At 38.4% G+C, this 20,333-nt stretch overlaps 1 protein-coding gene across 3 annotated transcripts in view; it reads right to left on the bottom strand.

Moving 5' to 3' along the window:
• Nucleotides 1-210: 210 nt before the first annotated feature.
• Nucleotides 211-20,333, bottom strand: part of LOC134289569 (uncharacterized) — a 96,948-nt gene continuing 76,825 nt past the window's right edge. Inside the window, exon 2 of one of the 3 annotated variants that reach the window (XM_062855555.1) lies at nucleotides 211-614. In XM_062855555.1, the coding sequence (XP_062711539.1) occupies nucleotides 483-614 (132 nt within the window). In that variant the 3' untranslated portion in view covers nucleotides 211-482. The remainder of the gene's footprint in view (nucleotides 615-20,333) is intronic. The other 2 variants (XM_062855557.1, XR_009998562.1) reach the window with 2 other exon arrangements.

The raw sequence follows: 20,333 nt of genomic DNA, 5'->3' as shown, positions 1-20,333 counted from the left end.
ATTGAAATTATTTCAAGCATGGACTCACCCAAGGGGTTTCAAGCATGGACCCACCCCTTAATTACGTTAGCCTTTTAAAAATCGGAAAGGGTACAGTGATCGTGACCTTATTACAAGGAAAAAACAAAAACCCACAAATAGTATGACATTAGGAGAAAAGGTGGATTGAATGCATAACATGCGTCATCTTTTAACGCAAAGCCCTACCAGTCAGAGTACCACCTTAATCAACTCTCCCTAATCATGATTATCTTCCCCCATTTAATTGCACCCTCCACAAAACTCATCAGCCAGCATCAAGATCTTCCCTGCGCTAATCCCGCACTTCAATTAAGACCAACGGGCAGAAAAATCTTCAATTAGTATATCCGCCTGCGCCCTTCCCTACGGGCGCATATCCCTCACTCACCATAAGCCACTATTATCCCAACAAAACATAAACTTCTCTATATACCATCCAAGGTACACACTTCCACTAGGTACTAGGTAGAGGGTAGCTGGGTACTTACACTGCTGGCACTCGGCGTCGGCCTGTGGTAGCGGACCTTCTTCAGGTAGACGGTGTAGATGGCGTCCTGCTCGCGCTCTTCGCCCCAAAGTCGCCAGGTGGGCTGCTGGGAAGAATGGGAAACGGAACGAAACATTTTCTCATTTAAATCATTTGCCAAGAATCATGTGGATATTGTGGGGAAGGGTGGTGGATCAAGAAGGGATAGAGAAGGGATCGAGAAAGTAAACAAAATCCAACTGACCAACGCTAACCTATGACGATGCCGGTTTATTGCAATACTATGGGGGGAGCTCAATGTTCTTTTGAGTGGGTATGTGCTGTGTTGTTGAGTTGCTGAGGGGAACTCGCGTTTCAGAAAACAAAGATTTAGATAGGAAATTTAGCCATAAAACTGTTGAATCGATACTTGCTATAATTATTGAAGCTCCCTCTGATAAACAGTCGTTTCACGCTAACCTTTTATGGTAGCAATTATTTTACGTTAATTAGGGACACAACCATACTCTACTCAGACGCTTAGTCATAGATATGGCACAGCTCCAAATTTAGTCATTCAAATGTCTCGCGCTTTCCGCCGGTTTCATGCAAACGAACAACCCAGCCAGCAATTTGTTGCTATATCGCAATTGCAACTGATATAGTCACACATATATAGCACCAAAGAAATCGTATTCAATGCACGTAACAGGCATATGCATACTAAAGTGGAGGCCATATCGAAACATATATACGATTTCTGCGATTCCATCCAACATAATTTACGATTTCTCGAAAAATTTATACGATTTTGCCGATTTATCCGTCTAAATATACGATTATGCATGATCTTATTACGATTGAGAGTACCAATATACGGCTCAAGATTTACAAATAAAAAACCCGGATTGATCCACCTAGTGGTGATAGTGCCTTTCTCGTCGAATATGTACTCATGACGTTTCCGTTGACGTGAGCTGAAATGTTCCTGAATCATGAGAATACTTTACTTAGAATTTTATCAGAGCCATCATTGCATCATTGAATTGACTTTAAACTTATTGATGGCACATATTCCGACGTTATGTTCAACGTATAGGCAGAGCTGGAAAATATCAGACCTCTCAGTTGACAGCTTGACCTCCTTCACTATCACTGGAGGCCGATCAACACCAAGACGATACAACTTTTTCACAAACACAGATACCTTAACGATTTTCGACAAAGAATTTTCTACACACTTCTACACACGCTATATTTTATTATCATTCATGTAAAATTTGACAAAAACATGCAAGCAACTGAAATTTTTCATACTGAACCCCATTCAACTTTCAACCACATTACAGTGCGTGAGGGAGCAACCAGTCGCACAAAAATTTTATGCAGTCATTTTAGACGCGAAAGAGAATTGAAAAAGTTTGTTCGGAGTTATTACGATTAAATTTAAATTTTCCCATACAACGTTGACCCATCCTTCTGCATTATTACATCTCAGGAATCTGAAATGGTGTGATTGGATGAGATCGTCTTAGTTTTGTCAAGATATCTATCGCTTGCTTCAATTTTTCTCACTTTTGAATTCCGACGAAGCACCCAACGCTAGTTTTGGAATACGATCATACCATGTTGAAAACACCAGTTCTCGTCCGATCACTGAAGTTAAGCAACATCGGGCGCGATTAGTAATTAGATGGATGTCGACAGCGAGCGGGAAAACCGTGTGTTGGCCAGAACGTCAACGTTATCGCAAACTTCCTATCGCTTGCTGCTACCTGCCATCAGAACCGACTCGAGTTTTGGGTGCACGTCTGATACTCCTAGTTGCAGTAGCCATTCCATGACAAAGTGACAATGAATTACTATGGACAGACATTCACATTCTTCGTTTCTAAGTTGCTGCAGCTCACAGTGAATACACGAGCTCAGAAACGACCGAGACTTAGGGGTGATCAAAATATTATTATTTTTATATCGTGAACAAAAATAGTCGTGTGTTTGTCATAACTCAATGTTTGCACTATTATATTATATGGGTGTAGCCAACCAATAGTTCAAATTTTCAAAGATGATGTAAAACTTCTGTGCGTCGAAGTGTTACGGGGGGAAGTGTTGCGCATAGCGGCGCAGGCCAAATTTGAGCCTTGTTTTAACAATATTGAAATATATCTTGTGCACCCCTAAGCAAACCAATTGTTACATGTAAGGCCTAGAATAATAGTTCACGATCAGTAACTCAAACTCACAGCTGTAGTGCGGAGGTGAAATAATGAAACGAATTCGTTTCCCGTATTTGGTCACCGAATTTGTGAGTAAGACGATAGGTAGAATAATTAAAATTAACTAATAAATACAATTTTTATAGCTTTGTAGCTGATCATAGAAAAACCTATGTGTTTTCTTTCTGCTGAAAGAGTCGGACCTCGCCGCCACCTCTCGTATCCGCAATACTACCGGTAGTTTCTTATGTGGTCTGAGACTATTTTCTTGCTAACCGTTCATCAGGTTACCTAAGGAGCCGCGATTTGATGTGTCGCATGCATGTGTTTGGTTCACTTAAATATTTGGCGGTGGAGCGGGCCTGGTTTGATGGTTAGAACACAAGACTATCATGCCAAGGGCCTGGGATCGAATCCCACTCCCGACATATTCACAAAATGTAGGTTCTTCCTTTAGAAGGGAAGGGTCCCGAGATGAACTAGCTTCGAGTTAAAAATCTCGTTAATAAAGACAAAAAAAAATATTTGGTCTCTTCCGGAGGGAACCCGGAACCGGTTCCAGAACACCACCGGTTGTCTCAAATATGGTCTAAAACTAGTTTTTACTAACCATTCATCAAGTCGCCTAAGGAGCCGCGATTTAAAGTGTCGCATGCATGGGTTCACTATTTTCTTGCTTATCATTCATCAAGTTATTGAAAAAGCCGCGACTTGATGTGTCGCATGCCTGGGTTTGCTTCACTGTTATATTTGGCCACTTCCGGCGGGACCTCCGGAACCGGTTTTGGAACACCGGTAGTTTCTTATGTGATCTGAGATCATTTTCTTGCTAACCGTTCATCAGGTTATCGCAAAAGGCGCGATTTGACGTGTCGCTTGCATGGGTTTGTTTCATTTTTATATTTGTCCACTTCCGGCGGGACGCCCGGAACCGGTTCAGGAACACTACCAGTTCAGATATGATCTGAGACTATTTTCATGCTAACCGTTCATCAGGCTATTGAAAAAGCTGCGATTTGATGAGTCGCATGTATGGGTTTGGTTCACTTTTATATTTGGCCACTTCTGGTGGGACCTTCGGAACCGGTTCCGGAACATTACCGGTTCAGATATGGTCTGAGACTATTTTCTTGCTTACCGTTCACCATATTATCGAAAATGCCGTGGTTTGATGTGTCGCATGCGCGGGTTTGTTGCATTTTCATATCTAGCCCCTTCCTGGGGTACCGATCCGGAACGCCTAAATGGCCATAATTCCGGAACGGCTGGACCGATCCGAACCATTTTCAATACCAAACAATGGGACCAGATTCCGCGTCGAATGAACCGTCGGTCATTAAAATCGGTTGAGATTTACTGCCGAAAAGTGACGTGAGTTCGTTTGTACACATACACACACACATACACACACACACACATACACACACACAGACATCACCTCAATTCGTCGAGCTGAGTTGATTGGTATATGTGACTCGAATCTCCGGGCCTCCTATCAAAAAGTCATTTTTGGAGTGAACATATAGCCTTTCCAGTACACTTAGTGTACGAGAAAGGCAAAAAACAAATGGTGTTCAGTGGGAATCGAACTTAGGTCCTTTGATTGCGAACTGCGCGTTATCTCTATTGGCTTTATTGCCAAGTTGAAAACAGAGAATTCAAAGTGAATGGCATGATACGGTGCGGGAGTTGTGGTGGGAGCGTTGTTATTGTGCATTGGTTGGCACCAAAAGTGGTGTCGTGCAAGAGGACCGAAATTCACATCGTTGTTGGAATCTTTACATCACATATTGTAAGTCATCTGCTAGTATGAAAACCTATATATTTGGTTGAAATTATTGCTACCATGGTTGGAATGTGTCAACAACAATAAAAATACAAATTTGTGATGAATACTAGTTTTTCTTTTTCTCCATCATACAAATATGTAAACAAAACCATTTACGATTTCCGAGATTGAGATTCGACTATTAAAAGTGCAGTAATAATCATATGCGACTGTAAAAATGAATATACGATTTCTACGATTTCATTCACTTCGTATACGACGCAAATGTGACGCAAACGATCAATATACAACATTGTTATAGTTGTATGTAGACGATTTCACCGATTTTCATCATACCTTTAGGTAGCAAGCTCGATTTAGCAGATACATATACGATGTGAAGCGACGATTTCCACGATTCAAAGAAATCATATATACGATGCTAGCGAACTTGCAGCTTCACACTAAGAATGTATGTTTTTTTCACGATTCCATCCGATTCTGTGCGATCCTACCGATAGTATCTCGCACCTTTTATGATTGGAGACGGCTATATGTAACAAAATCGCAATTGAAATTTAATTTGGCATGAAATGCGATTTTACGCATTCATTGTCAACAAATATACATATTATTATACAATTCTTTATTATTATCTTTATTAACGAGATTTTTTTTTATACAATTCTGATTCAATATATGAAAATATACGATTTTTTCCACACAATGATTTACGATATGTGGTTGGCTGGGAAGATACTAAAACGCACAGAAGTATCAGTGGAATCGTTTTCCCAACAGCAGCGTAGGGGAAAAATTAGCACTATGATTCACTATTTTGCTTGTTAACATTTTTTCTGTGATAAATTCAGTGAAATATTTGTTCTGTTTTGGTTTTCTTTATATGCAGGGAATTGCCAAAATGTTTGAGATAGGCAACATTTTTTTTCTCACACAAAGAAGTTCAACAAGCTGTAACTTTTAATGAAGTGCACCAAAAATTCTCAAATTTCCTATCATATGTGCATCAGTGTTACAATTTTGTGCTCAATTGGGTGATCTTTCGCGAAGCTAGAACCGCTCTCGTAAAAACCTTTTTTTAGACAACTAATTTTTGAACTGTCATATCTCCAAAATCAGTAAATCAAATTTAATTTAAGTTTTAACAGTCATTAACAATATATTGATATAAAATTTACAACACAACACAAAAAATTCTGTACGTGTTCTTTCTTTAATCCAAATGAGATCTAATTATCTTAATCTTTTTAAAGATATCTTGAGAACAGAAGAAGAAAATCTTTGAATATCACAACTGAAATGTAATGACATTGATGTAGAAAATTAACATTTTCTCGAGAAAGATCCAAAAAGTGTAAATCCAGCATTTTTCAACGTTCAAAAAATACCTATTTTTAAAGACTTTTGAAGCATGAACGTTCAAAATTTCATACGATTTGGTTCACTGGTTTCAAGATGTGACAGTTCCAAAATTGGTTGTCTAAAAAATAGTGTTTCACGTGAACGGTTCTAGCTTCGCGAAAGATTAACTATTCGAGCTCAAATTTACACCAATGATGCACATATAATAGGCTGACAAACAGTCAAAATTTGAAAAATTTTGATACACTCTATGAGAAGTTACAAATTGTTGAATTTTTTTGTGAGAGGAAAACAAGTTGCCGATCCCAAACATTTTGGCCACCCCCTGTACTTCTACCTCTACTCGATTCGATGAATTCAACACATTTCAGTCACTGAGAGTTACTCAATTTGTGATAATGAGGAAATTAAATACATCTACAACTCGATATTTTGCCATATTTAATGGTCTCATCGTAAATAGGCCTATTCACAAGCCGACTGACTTTGAGAGGTTTTGGCAGTGTTTGTATGAGATTGCCAGACTAGTCTGTAAACCTTTGCTCAGTAGTTGGAAAACCAATGCATACACGGACCTGACAAATAGATGTACACTTGAAGAACGAAAATGTGCAGTGTGAAAGATTGCACTTTCGAAAGAATTTCCGAGGCATGTCTAGATGGAATCTCTAAAAAAATCTTGGAGAAGTTTATAGAGAAACCCGTCTACAGAAAAAAAGAATTCATGAAAAATTACAGCTATAATTTCAAGTGGGTTGAATGAAAAAATCACTAAGAGATTCAAAGTCTGAAGAGATTTCCCGGACAACTCAAATTATGAAAAAAAACACATTTTAATCCACCTAGCAGTGATGATGCCTTACTACCAAACTCAAGTGGCAAGTTGATGTATATCGCAATTTATCTGTTAAAAAAATCCTTTCCATGACACAAGCAATTAAGTCGGTTAACTCCTCTCCTCTCCTCTTCTTGGCGTAACTTCCTCACTGGGACAAAGCCTACTTCTCAGCTTAGTGTTGTATGAGCACTTCCACAGTTTTTAACTGAGAGCTTCCTCTGCCAATGACCATTTTGCATGCGCATATCGTGTGGCAGGCACGAAGATACTCTATGCCCAAGGAAGTCAAGGAAATTTCCTTTACGAAAAGATCCTGGACCGACCGGGAATCGAACCCGTCATCCTCAGCATGATCATGCTGAATACCCGTGCGTTTACCGCCTCGGCTATATGGGCCCAACTATTCGTTGTTAAAAGCGTTTAACAAATATATAGTAAAGCTGTTATGCAGCTTTAGCAATAATGTTTAAAAATATTAAAAAAAATCATATTTTTTTATTTCCACGAGAATTTTCGATTGGCTCTTATGCTTTGAACAATTATTATGGAATATTTTACATAAATTGATTGCCAGCCACATGCCTATCTATCTGTGGCATCCTAAAGATGATCAATTTAAGCCCTTAAATCAAAAAATAAACTTCTCGTGGTTTGATCGTGATGATAACACTTCCACTCCTATATACCAGTGGTAAGTTAGCACAGAACATTTTGGTAAACAACTGAACAACAAAATAATTCAGCTGCTGTTCAGTAAAAAACACGTGTTTTTCACCTGAGTCGAAGTATAATGAAACGAAAGCGCTAATTTGACTTTTGAAAAACATATAATACAGATACCTGTGCTAATTTGTACATAAACTTAACAAGAAGCTAAAAATGGTCTTTTGAAACTATTATGTAAAGGGCTTACAGCAAGTTGAATAGAAGCTTTATTTAGTTCTTGAAAAGTATTTTGTATCATTATTAATACTGATACGAAAGGTTGAACAGTGTTTTTTTAATTATAAAAGCATTTGCACAGTAATGTGTACAGCTAAATTTTATTTGAGCTCTCATTACCTATATATATAAAAATGAATTTCTGTCTGTTTGTCTGTCTGTCTGTCTGACCGCAATGGATTCGAAAACTACTGGACCGATCGGTGTGAAATTTTGTATGCGGGTATTTTTGGGACCGGGGAAGGTTCTTAGCTTGGTGCGGGACCTCTCCGGTCTCTGGAACGGTGGGCTCCCATCAGGACCGGATTTACAAATGTGGGGGCCCGGGGCCACAGTGTTGTGGGGGCCCTCTTTTTAGTTTTTTTTTTTATTATGGAAAAATCCAGAAAATATGGAAAATTCTTCCAAAAAGTAGGGTTGTTATTGAAGAACTTAATCTAGCTTAATAAGCGTAACTAGAAAAAAGGCATCCACTATAAACTAAGCATAACAGAGATCCAGATATGAAAATCTAGTCTGAAGACGATTGTAAAAGAAATTATATCAAGTAAATATCGCTTTATCCGAGAGTTTACATAGTACATATTAGATTCCATTGATCAAGTCGAAATTCATGAGAGTCCATTAAGAAATTTAAAAAAAGATTTTATAGGAGACATTTTCGATAAATTTCAAATAATATTTATAAAGCTATCTTTGGGGCCGTTATTGCAAAACCACCAAATAGAGTTTCTTGCGGAATCATTGATGAAATCTATAGAGTTGCTGACTGATTACCAGGTTTATTTTTTTGTGGAACTTGAGCATAAACATTCCTAACGCGACTTCGAGAGGAGTTTTTGGTGAACGCGCAGAATAATTGTAAAGAACTCCATGGGAAAGATGCAAACAATCCATAGTGGTATTTTTAGCGGAAGTTCTATTAAAAGCTGCTGAAGAAATTTCATCGGAAATCCATAATGAGTTTGGAATGGAATGGAATTTCTGTTTTACTTTGAATAAAATTATAAGTTAAATTTCATGATAATCTTTGGCGGACGAATTTTTAGCCAATTTAAAAAAAAAATGTTTGGAAAACTTTAAATATTTCAGGATCTTAATAATTTCTCCACAAATATCTACTGATACTTTCATAAGGAACCTGTGCATTTGTTAAGAGTTCGCCTTAAATTACACATTCAAGCCAGGAAGAAAAATTCGTCATTGATTTAATCATATTGAAAAAAATCGGATCAGATCTCCACCTAAATCCGATCTAAAATTCTTGCTTGTTTATTCAATAAAATATTTCAACAATTCTGGGGTTCGATTTGAACAATTTATAAGTTTGATCAGCGAAATCAAACTCTACAATTCTAAAAACTTTTCTTTATTATGATAGAAACACTTGCATATCTTCAAAGAACTATGTAGGAAATTTTTAAAAATAACACCAATAATTTTCGTTTAAGAGTTCAAAGATTTCATTCAGAATTCAAGATTTTCTTATGTATTTTCATTAAAATAACTTGTGCAATTCACAAGAGTGATCAATTCAAACCTTAAAAATCTTAACCACTTTCTGTAAAAGATTGAAACTTTATTGAAAGGCAGATCACGGTGTCAAAATTTTGATTATTATCGAACTTTCATGTACCTCGGATTTTTCTTCATAGAATGTTAGAATTTTGGCTATAATGTATAAATGCAAAATTTGAAAATATTCGATCGGGGAAAATTTGAGTTAGCTGAGTTTTTGGTTATTTCCCATACTAAAAATAAATAATTTCTATTTTAGCCCAAAAAACGTCCCATACAAAATGTATGGAAAAATTTTCGCCGATGAAATATTTTCTAGTTTTCCGATTATGAATATATAGCCCAAATACTAATCATTTTCGAAGAAAAATTCGAGGTACATGAATATTCGATAATAATCGAAATTTTGACACCGTGCAGATATCTGCTTCTTTCTAATTTGAAGCACAATATTTCACACATATCTTGAGAGTAGAAGTACTTGAGATAAAAATTAAATCAAGATATTAATAGCACTACTTTTTTTTTGGTTCCCATTTGAACTAAAATTAAGTGGGGGCCCCTGAAATGTGGGGGCCCGGGGCCATGGCCCCCCTGGCCCCCCGTAAATCCGGCCCTGGCTCCCATACAAATGACTTTGAGGGGGACGTCTCTATGGAGCTGTACGTCAAAAAATACAGTAGGCAGGCAGTACGACGTTTGCCGGGATTGCTAGTGTATTATAAAGTGACAATTCAGCATACATGCTTGTTTGTGGCTTGCGATTGTTAATTGGGAATATACCAAAATTGCGTGCTTTAGAGCCTAACATTGCATAAATCAGAAACATTTTGGAATGTCATTTTGGAATTTGCGGTTATCATCCTAAATCCTAATCGTATTTTTTTGACATCTACTCCAAACCAAATATTCCCTATACTGCATGGTTTCAGAGCCCAATATTTACTCCTTAAAACTGCAGTCATCTTGAAATTTGGGCCGCCTTCTTGGATATTTTGGTCGCCATTTTTGGACTCCGGATATTTTCTCCATACCAAATATACCCATATTGCATGGCTTTAGAAACAACTGCCATCTTGGTTTTGAGCCGGCATCATGGATATTCTGGTAGTTATTTTTTAAATCCGCACTTCTTCTCCATACCAAATGTACTCACATTGCATGGTTTTAAACTCCTTGAAACTGCCACCTCGAATAGTGGGCCACCATCTTGGATTTTGGGCAGCCAGTTTGAATATTCTGACCAACATCTTCTCAATACCATCTTCTCAATTGATGGTTTCCGCAGAAAATTCGTCAACCATACTAAAGTTTACACAATTAGACGCAATTTGATGTGCCGTATGATAGGGTTTGGTTTAGTTTTATATATGACCAATTCCCCGCAGCTAGTCCGCATAACTCCGGAACACCTTGACCGAACCGGATCATTTTCAATAGCCAGCATTGCAATGAAATTCAGGTTCGATTCGAGCTATAATCCAAAAAATGGGAAGTGCCTTAAAAGTGAGTGACCTTGCTTGTACACAGACGTCATAGACATACATACACACTAGGGTGACTCAAGTTTGTATGGAAGAAAGCACATATCAATAAGTTCGATGGGCCCCTTCTTATTTCGTTCTAGATGACGCCACGATGCTCTGGTCAAATTTTCAACAAAATCAGTTAACATTTGGGCGGTGCTAAACTCGTTTGAAGTTTGTATAGAAGTTTATATGGGAAAACATCTTATTTTGATGTTTACTCGTGAGGGGCACTATTTTTCTCTTAAGGCACATAACCGATTATATAGAACTAGTGTATGTCTGTGTACAGAGAAGGTCACTCATTTCTAAGGAACTTTCCATTTTTGTTTTATTACAGCTCGAATCGAACCTGAATTTCACTGCATTGTTGTCTATCGAAAATGCTCCGGTTCGGTCAAGGCGTTCCGGAGTTATGGCCATTTTTATGATCCGGACCAGCTCCGGTGAACTGGTCCTATATAAAACTGAACCATGTATTCCTTCAGAAGTTCCTTCTGAATTTCGCCATCAATTCTTTCTGATTTTTTCATGGAAGTTTCTTCTCAGATTCTTCTAGAGTTATTTCTGATGTTCATTCAGAAGCTCTTTCTAAAATTCCTCCAGGAGTGTCTTCAGAGATTGATCTAAGGGTTCTTTCTCCAGATTTTTCTAGAGGTTCCTGCGAGGGACCCTCAGGAGTTCCTACTGAAATTACTCCAGCAGTTGCTTCTGGTGTTCCTCCAGGAATAAACTCTGGGAATCATCAAGAAGTTTCTTCCTCTTGCAGTTCCTAATGGGAATTCTTCAAAAGTTTCTTCTGAGATTCCCCAAGGAGTTGCTTGTGGCTTCTTTGAGTTCTCCAGAAGCTCTTTCGAGAATTGTCTCAGGAGTTCCTTCTGAAACCCCTCCAAAATTTTCTATGATTGGCCAAGAGTTGCTTCTGGAATTTGTCCAAGAGTTCAAAGATTCTTCAAAGATTTCTCCTTCTGGAAATTTCAACCGCGATTTCTTCCAGTATTCCTCAGAAGTTCCTACCGGTATTCACTCCTCCATTTAGGATTTCTTTAATAATATTTAGGGTTTTTTTTTAAATTCTGTCACATCGGCGAAGTTAGTCGTCGAGCATGAACTGTTCCGAGCTCTCGACACATACTAAATTAGACACCAGCAAACAGGCTGCTTGGTGGCTAGGTATGAGGAGTGCGAGAGTAAGTTGATTTTCAGTATATCGGCGAGTATGCGGGTGCTCCCGATGAAGTTGAGAGATCTGCAGTTCCACGTACCGAGCTTCCAATCGCAAGTCCCTTTTCGTCGCTGTGGTCGTCGCCATTGGTATCGGTTCGCATTCTTCTCTTGTTGATTTTCCGGTGCTAGTCTTTTTTACGGCTGGCTCGCAGGGCCTGACACCAACCCACTAACCCAGGGAGCTGGGCTTACCTTCCCGGAAGCTACGGGTTCTGCATTGGCATTTCCTCCAACTACAGTGCTAAATAGCTAGGCTCGAGCGCCAGTCTTCGCCGGGGGTGGTGTCCCAGTCAACCAGTGATCGTATAAGATGTTGCATAAGATGATAACGTGGAGGCGATATGCGTACATTTTACATGCGCCTAAATGGAGACATGTACGCATATGGCCTCCACTTTATCATCTTATGCAACATCTTATACGATTACTGGTTGTCTGGGGTTTTTAATGGGCGCCCAGGAGATAATATTTTACCTGAGCTTCCACCCCGAGTAAGTCTCGGCTTCATATAAACAATTCGCTCTCCCTTGCAGTTAGTGGGCATAAACATGGCTGTTTTGTGGATTGGCATCAAAGTCGAAAGAGAGATGGTTTGTGATTCAGTTTGGCTTTCTCTTCCGCAGAATCATAACCTGATCTGTGGCTTAGTTGGTTAAAGCGCTGATCTAGCGAATACAGAGTCGTGGGTTCGAATACTAACGGCACGCGTTTTTTTTTTTGCAAATTCATCTCTCAATTTGTCAATTAGCAACTTTCTGTGCTTTCTAATTAAATGATGTCTGTATGACACACTAGCGAATCTGGTACATTTCAGTAGAGGACAACATATATCAGTGTTTTCCAAAATCACTCCGGATTTTCTCCGGAATCACAGAAGAATCTCGTTGAAAGTCCTAGAAACTAAGAAAAGAGGCATTCTATTAAAAAAACGTTATGTGGTCAATATAAACGCAATATTTCAGTAGCAAATAGCTTCGAAGAAAGCCTAGTAGGCCACATAAAAACACAAAATAAAGGTAGAAGTCATATAAAATGACGTATTTTTTTATATTTTCATGAAAAATGTTTATTTTTTATTTTTTTAAGATTTTCTCTCAATTTTTATTTGAGTTCATTAGTTTTTACTCTAAAAATACTTTGTAAAATTAACAGATTTCATCACTTAAGTAAACCAATGAAACAATTTTACATAAAGTCGTTCGGAATAAACCTGCCTACGGAAGAAAATCCCTATATAAAAATAGAAAGAAAAAAATACGTAAAATTACAGTATACAAGAGTAACGGCAGATAACTTTTGATAGGAGAAAAAACATCTCTAATTTGTTGATATGTTGTGTATAAATGTTTAAGCTTTCAATTGTGCAAAAATGTTGAAATCCGCTGGTGAAAAAAAGTTTTGGTATAAAAGATGGCGGCCAAAATCAATATGGCCGAGCCAACTTTTTATTATTGTAAATAGTAGCCCTATCTTTCCTCTTTTCAACACCATTTCGTTTTGAGGTGGTTTTGGAGAAACATTTGAGTTATTACGGTTTAAATAAGCCACTATTTGACTAAAATCGAGGGGTCCGCAAAAAAAATGTTGTGGCTCTAACCAACGAGGGGTCCATCAATTTGCGTAATCAAATGCATTTTCCTTACTTTTTGGCGAGGACTTTCAGAAAATCTCCACTAAAATATTGTTGAAGACAAGGTGTCAATAGTGGACCGGTTTCAGCGAGAGTTACAGTGTTTTAACAAACATTGTTGGTTTAACGTCTGCGCAGTTAGTATTTTTCATTATGTTTAGAATAGCGAACCAAGAGGCATTAAAATTGAATGAAAGATGACGAAGCACTTTTTCATGTTTTATTAATGTGACCCCAGAGAGTGGGCCTAGTGTGATGGTTAAAGCACAGAGAAACAGACGTAACACTTAGAACAAATTTCATTGAAAAACATCGTCACGAAAACATAATCGCCCAATGCTAAACGTACTGTGTTTGGCCGGGCCGCCACTAGATGGCGGTAGTGCGCAAACGTCAAACAGGAGCAAAAACGATACCAGCGCTGCGAGTGGTCAATCGACCTACTACTGAATATTTGAATCAACCGTTAAAAAGGTGATCGATGGGAGGCGATGAGAGTGTGACGTCTGTTTCTCTGTGGTTAAAGATTGGTTGATTGATTTATCTTTATTTGAGAGACTTTCAGCCCTTGGCTGGTTCGTCTCTCCCCGATGGTTAAAGGGCGAACACGAAACTATTGCGACACATTCACCAGGGCATAACTTTTTTACCATTGGGTAAAAATCAACCAAATTTTGCACACTTTCTCATTGATGTGTATTGTTTACATGCTGTCAAACTCTAAGTCGTGTTTTTCGATTCAGCGAAAATGGAGGTGAACCAACGCGAGTCGAGAGAACAAATTCTTTCCAAACACCTGGAATTTCCTGACCTGTCGCACCGGCAGCTGGGAAAAAAGTTGAACATTCACCATTCAACCGTCTCCAGAGTATTGAAGCGGTTCCAGGAGCGGTTGACGTTGGACCACGGCAAAGGAGCTGGAAGAAAACCGGGACCGGAGAACAAAAAGACGGAGGGAAAGGTGAAGCGGACGCTTAAAGCAAATCACAACGTCTCAAGCCATGATTTGGCTAAAATTCAGAATGCAAAGAAGAGAGTCCTGCGGGATGTAGCGTCCACTACATACATACAGGGTACAGAACTTCCCAAACCGCTATGATCGGCAACAATCGACGGCTTAAACTCGGGTACGGAAGTTCTACGAGAAGGTGATGGCAAAATATGGCTGCTGTGTGATGGACGACGATATAAAAGCCGATTTTAAGCAAATTCCGGGGTTGGAGTGAATGTCTTTCACGCCGAGGACCTGAGTTCGAATGCCATTGCCGACAGACTCACAAAATATGAGTTGCTTCCTTCGGAAGGGAAGTAAAACTTTTTTTTTTCGAGATGAACTAAGCAAGCCTAGGACCCCAAATTGTTGATCGATGACATCAACCGTTCATTTACTAAATAACATTTTCTAGATTTTTTCGCTGAGTTCTGTAAAAAAGTATTAGAAAATTACCAGTATGATACCAACTGACGAAACACTTCGGTTATCTTAGTCACTGTCTAGAACAAAACTTTCGCTTCTGACTAGCACACTAAGTCACGAATTTATTCCTCAACCTCCCTCAAGTTTTCTCATTCTCTGTTTCGACAGCTGTATAAACGTGATAATTTTCACACGATCCCGTACACTTCCCGCGGGATGTAGCGTGTATAATAGGGAATTAGCATATTTCATCTGCAATTCATGCTAATTAATTCCGATTCCTATAGCTACGTATGTACGTAGTAGAAAATGTACCGAGTGAGCTACATCACCGCGCCGCAGGCACACACGTTACACACCGTCGCCGAACCGGCGCGAAGTTCCAAGTTCAAGTTCTCGTGCGCGCGTAAAACGATGCGTCAGCATCTGACATAAAGCTGAATTGTTGAATACCTTTTCGGAACGTTTCACTTTCCTGTGAGAATGAGTGTTGTATAGGGCTTGATTTTCCTGGAAAATCGTAATTTCTAATTACATTTCCAAAGATTATGTTGGCAAATTAAGCAAAGCGGGTTCGATACAAAAATTCTGGAGCAACATTTGAAAAGGGCCCAAGAGGTCTTGTGTCTTTTTTTGAAAATGCTCCGTAGGGCCTGACAGCAGCCCGCCCACGCAAATGAACACCGTTATGCGAAAGATCGATGTTTGCTGTATCTGATAACGGTCTTAGTTTGTGTGAATAAGCTGATGGGGGCTCAGGAGCGACGTTTGAAGTCATTATTTACCAATGCTTGTATGCCCTTTTCAAATGTTGCTCCAGAATTTGTCTTGCCTTTCAGTGCAACCATTGCTATCAGTTGACAGCTTCAGTCTAAATTTTGTCCTCTTTTCCGAAGGGGAACATTGTCTTTTAGAAACACTCTGAACCGCGAAGGACAAGAACCTCTCATGAACAGCATGGTACAAAAAGTAGCAACAATTGACACGAATTAAAGCAATAAATTTTGAAGCAACGAATTCCAAGCATATTCAAATGACACGATCTTCCTTTAGTCAGTGGCGCATCAGTGCTGGTAAAACTGATTCAGCCGACGACTCGCCAGAACAATAGAGTTCGTGTTCCTTTTGTGTCACCTCGTTCGTCTACGAGCAGCAGCACTACTGACTGACTGGTTAAGAAAAGCTACACAATAAACAATCAATCCAGGGCCAGAAAACCCAGAAGAGGCGGCTCCTTGAGTTTTGAAAAGACACCTGGGCACCCTGGGATGGAACACACAAAACCAAGTCATTGTTCGTTGGAAAACTCCATTCGCCGCATCGCAGCGCTAAGTTAGTCGGCTAATTGAGCGATGGAGATAAGTTGTCGGTCGGACGGTCGGCGGTGAAAAAGCATCAACACGTGTGCGACATTAAAAGCGAGAGTCGAGCTGTGACTCATCTGATCTTTGTTCTAACATCGGGTTAGCTAAAGCACAGATAAACCTGCATAACACTAACAGAATTTACAACAATTAGGCTTTTCGTGATCATTCGAACTTGTATTTTGTATGAAGAAGAGTGTAAGAGAGACCTGAGATGGCTATAAATGAGTCTACGTAGTTTATGGACAGCGCCTGAATTAAGATCCCTCATGACAAAGTTTACCTAAATTTCTGTAAACAGGAACAAACTCCATATATTCAAACAATGTATCTCTAATAACGGTGAGTATAGCGTACGCCATGCTTTTAAACCTCAATCTCAGCTCAAACAATCGATTCGTTAATACCTAATAAACTAATGACACAAATCGTAGCTGAGTGAACTACAATGTGAGCAGGCTCGTCTAACGTAGTCTAGATTCAGCCGCATCGGATTTACACAAATAGGGGAGATGTTCTTAAAATGGGCTTGAGTGTTCCAAAATAGAATCACATATGTACCTCTATATTTTGAATGGAAGAATGTTGTACAATTTGTAGTATTCAATGTCATGGAACATTGATGAATGTATAATTTTCGCAAGAAAGCCTTAGGTAAAGATCTTTCAGATTCATAGCCCGAACAATAGAGTCCGTTCCCCTACAAACAGCAATATTTGCACAAATGCAATAGGTTTTATGGCTTCCCACCGCATGGAATTCTGGTCATTGCAGTAATACAGTGCACATGATGATTCCGGCGCATCGCCGCCCTGCATTACAGTCCATCGTCGATGCTCTGTTTTGCATGTTTTGCGGGGTTGTATTTATATAAACAAGTCACAGAACTACGGAATGTAGAATGCGAGACAGCTCTGCTGTCGACGTCGCGATACCACAAAGCAGACTACATATCAATCATTTTTCGATGAAATGTTTTACGCGCCTCAACACAATAATAGTTGTTGTGTCTCAAACAGTGCGGTATTATGTTGAGCGGTTTAAATTTGCGAATCACTCTGAATTGAATGAATATTTGTAATAGTTCTTCAAACATTTAGGATAGCAGTAATTTAGGGTTATTTCGATTATTTTCTGCATATTTCCTAATTTGTTCCTTGGATGCAATAGTTTCATGTTTTACACTCTGAAAACAGAATCTCAATACGTGTAGAGTTTTAACTTCGTATTTTTTTTTTCTTTTTTTCGTCAATTTGAGTTAGGTTTGAAAAAGTCGTCATTGATATTGATATCACCGAAATCTTTGAAATCTCGAAAGCAGTTTTCTTGTTCAAAAGTTTGTAATCGATATGTATTCACAAAATTCCAGACGAGGAATATAATACATTGAATACATTTTCATTACAAACATTTGTGTTTAGAGCAACAAAACTGCTTTTGAAATTTCAATGATGTCGATAATAACAATGATTACAAATTAAACCTAAACATTAATCATTCAGGTGAATGCTGGTCGCTTGAGTCAAAAATACCATTACTAGTCAAATTCAAGATTAATGAATTCGAATATGTTACAAGTTGTGTACTTTTTGAAGTAGCTTGGGCTAAAAATCCCCAAACCGCGGGAAAATGGCACCACAGCTTGGAGGAAATAAGCGCCTTTCTAGCGAATTGGGAGTCGTGGGTTCGATTCCCACGTTGATTTCTTTTCATAAATTGAATCTGAAGTTGTTCATCAAACACGTGTTGTGTGCATGAATATCAAAGCAATCAAACGTATACATATAGGGTATGAGCACCCTTCTTCAGCCTATGCCCCTATGTTCATCCTATTCCAAAAATGGACGATTTCAGTCAGGTGTACAGCATAAATCCGTTTATGATTACGCGAAGACTGAAGCCGAAAAAACCCCCCATAACATAACCACAATCACAGTCGATCTCCATACATCAGTACCGAACTCTTGAATATTCGTGAATGCTCACTTCTTACAAAATATACAAAAATATAAAACAAAACAAATAACGCCTATTAGCTTTGTTTTCGATAATACCTACGAAAATGGGAGTACTTTGCTAAAAATGGGTTCCAGTCCCCTACTGTTTCAGAAACTATAAATACACTAGCGATTGGGAAAAACTTGAAAATTAGAAGACACAGAGTGTAGACTAGTTGGTAAATTGAGAGATCAAATTGTAAAAAAAAACGCGTTCTGATGGTATTCGAACCCACGACTCCGCGAGCGTATTGAGAGGTTGGCATCTAAGCCGAAAGAGAGATGGAATTGTGGAAATAGGAGTGTTCATGGTGTGGGCTCGGAGTCTGTTAGGCTTTCTATTCCGCAGAACCGTTACCTGTTCTGTGACTTAGTTGGTTAAAGCGCCGGTCTAGTCAATACGGAGTCGTGGGTTCAAATCCTACCAGAACACATTTTTTTTTTCATATTTTCATCTATCAACATTTTTTGTCTTTTAATTTTCAAGTTTATCTCAGTGCGTTTCGACGTACCAGCAAATAGGTACAAGACTGTAAAGGGCAACATAGACATGTGTACACTAGCGATTTACTGTCATTTTAATTTGAAAGCGATTTTTTAAAATGAATGTTACACAAAACGCCAAAAATATCTCACAAATGAAATATTTTTTCTACATTCATTATGAAAATTATGAAAATTACTTAACGAATTTATCGGAGCAATTGGATAAGGGATCTGAGGAAGGAGTAGAGTAAAAGAGAAAAAGTTTAGGTGGACATAACCTTAGACAGAATTACTGGAAGAGGTTTCTAGGAGGGTATCATGTAAGGATTTCCGAAGGAGAGGCAAATGGAGTTTGAATAGTGGAATCGGAAGGTTTAAGGAGATTGGTTTAAAGAAAGTTTGAGGGAAGGCATTTAGAGAAGTGGTTAATTAACAATTATTACTGAGAGTTTCAGGCATAGTTTTCGCTCAAGCTTTTCGAAAATGTCATGTAAGCCTCCTTCCCCAATTACCCTCTTTAGGCGTCTATCCCTCCTTTTATTTTACTCAATTACCCACGGTAGCTCTTGGCAGCTCCTATAGCCAATGTCTCCCATTCTTAAATCTTCCTTTTAAGTGTGATATCTCAGTTGGTTTTTTAACCATTTTATAACCGTCTAACCCCGCCTATTTGAAACGTTTTAATACGACACCTTTTAATTCGTACTTCGGTTAATTGACACTTGTTGAATTAAAAAGTGTTCCAATGTCTCAGCGATGAACACTGCATATACGGAACAATCAGATATTGCACTTATGTATACTTGCACCCACAGCAGCTCCTCTGAATTGATGCTACCTATTCGACATCCAAACTGCCTAGACATTCGTTTAGCCGAATTGTACAATTTTTAGAATTCCATAATAAAAACTAACAAATTTTGAAAAATATACAACAAAATCATTTTGTATGGTGACCTGCATTTATAGATCGGCTTGTAAATCATGAATTTGATCGTTTTTGGAAGTGTTGCCATATTAATTTTACATGCATCTCATATAAATATGTCATAATATTTTAAATATTTCCAAATTGAGATTTGATGTAGTTATTTTTATCGGAAGTGTTCCAAAAGAATCTAATGAAAGTTTCATGACGAGTGCAGGTTGAAAATTAACGAAAAACAAGGTTTTTTACAGAAAAAATAACGCAAACGATTAAAAAATCACGTATTTAAGTATTGTTTTGATGAAATATGATGGTTTTACTTGCATAAATCACAGCGTTTACTACTATTACGTCTTCCAATAGCTCCCAATATCTTCTAGACTGTACAGTACTGCACAAGAATCACTTGTAGAGCATTTGAAGACGCATCATTTTCGTGCGCTGAGAATGTTACTACGTCATTCCGTTCAGAAGATATTGATGATTTTCTAGAAAAAAAGGCACTTTTCAAGTATTTTTCACTTGAGTTACAAAAATAACACCCCTCTATTTTTTTTACATGTTTTATAACAACACGAACGAAACGACGCATCTTCAAATGCT

The sequence above is a fragment of the Aedes albopictus genome, chromosome 3, assembly GCF_035046485.1.
Source record: "Aedes albopictus strain Foshan chromosome 3, AalbF5, whole genome shotgun sequence".
Classification (NCBI taxonomy): Eukaryota; Metazoa; Arthropoda; class Insecta; order Diptera; family Culicidae; genus Aedes; species Aedes albopictus.
Note: the sequence above shows the minus strand (reverse complement) of the source record. Positions and strands in the feature narration are given on the sequence as shown.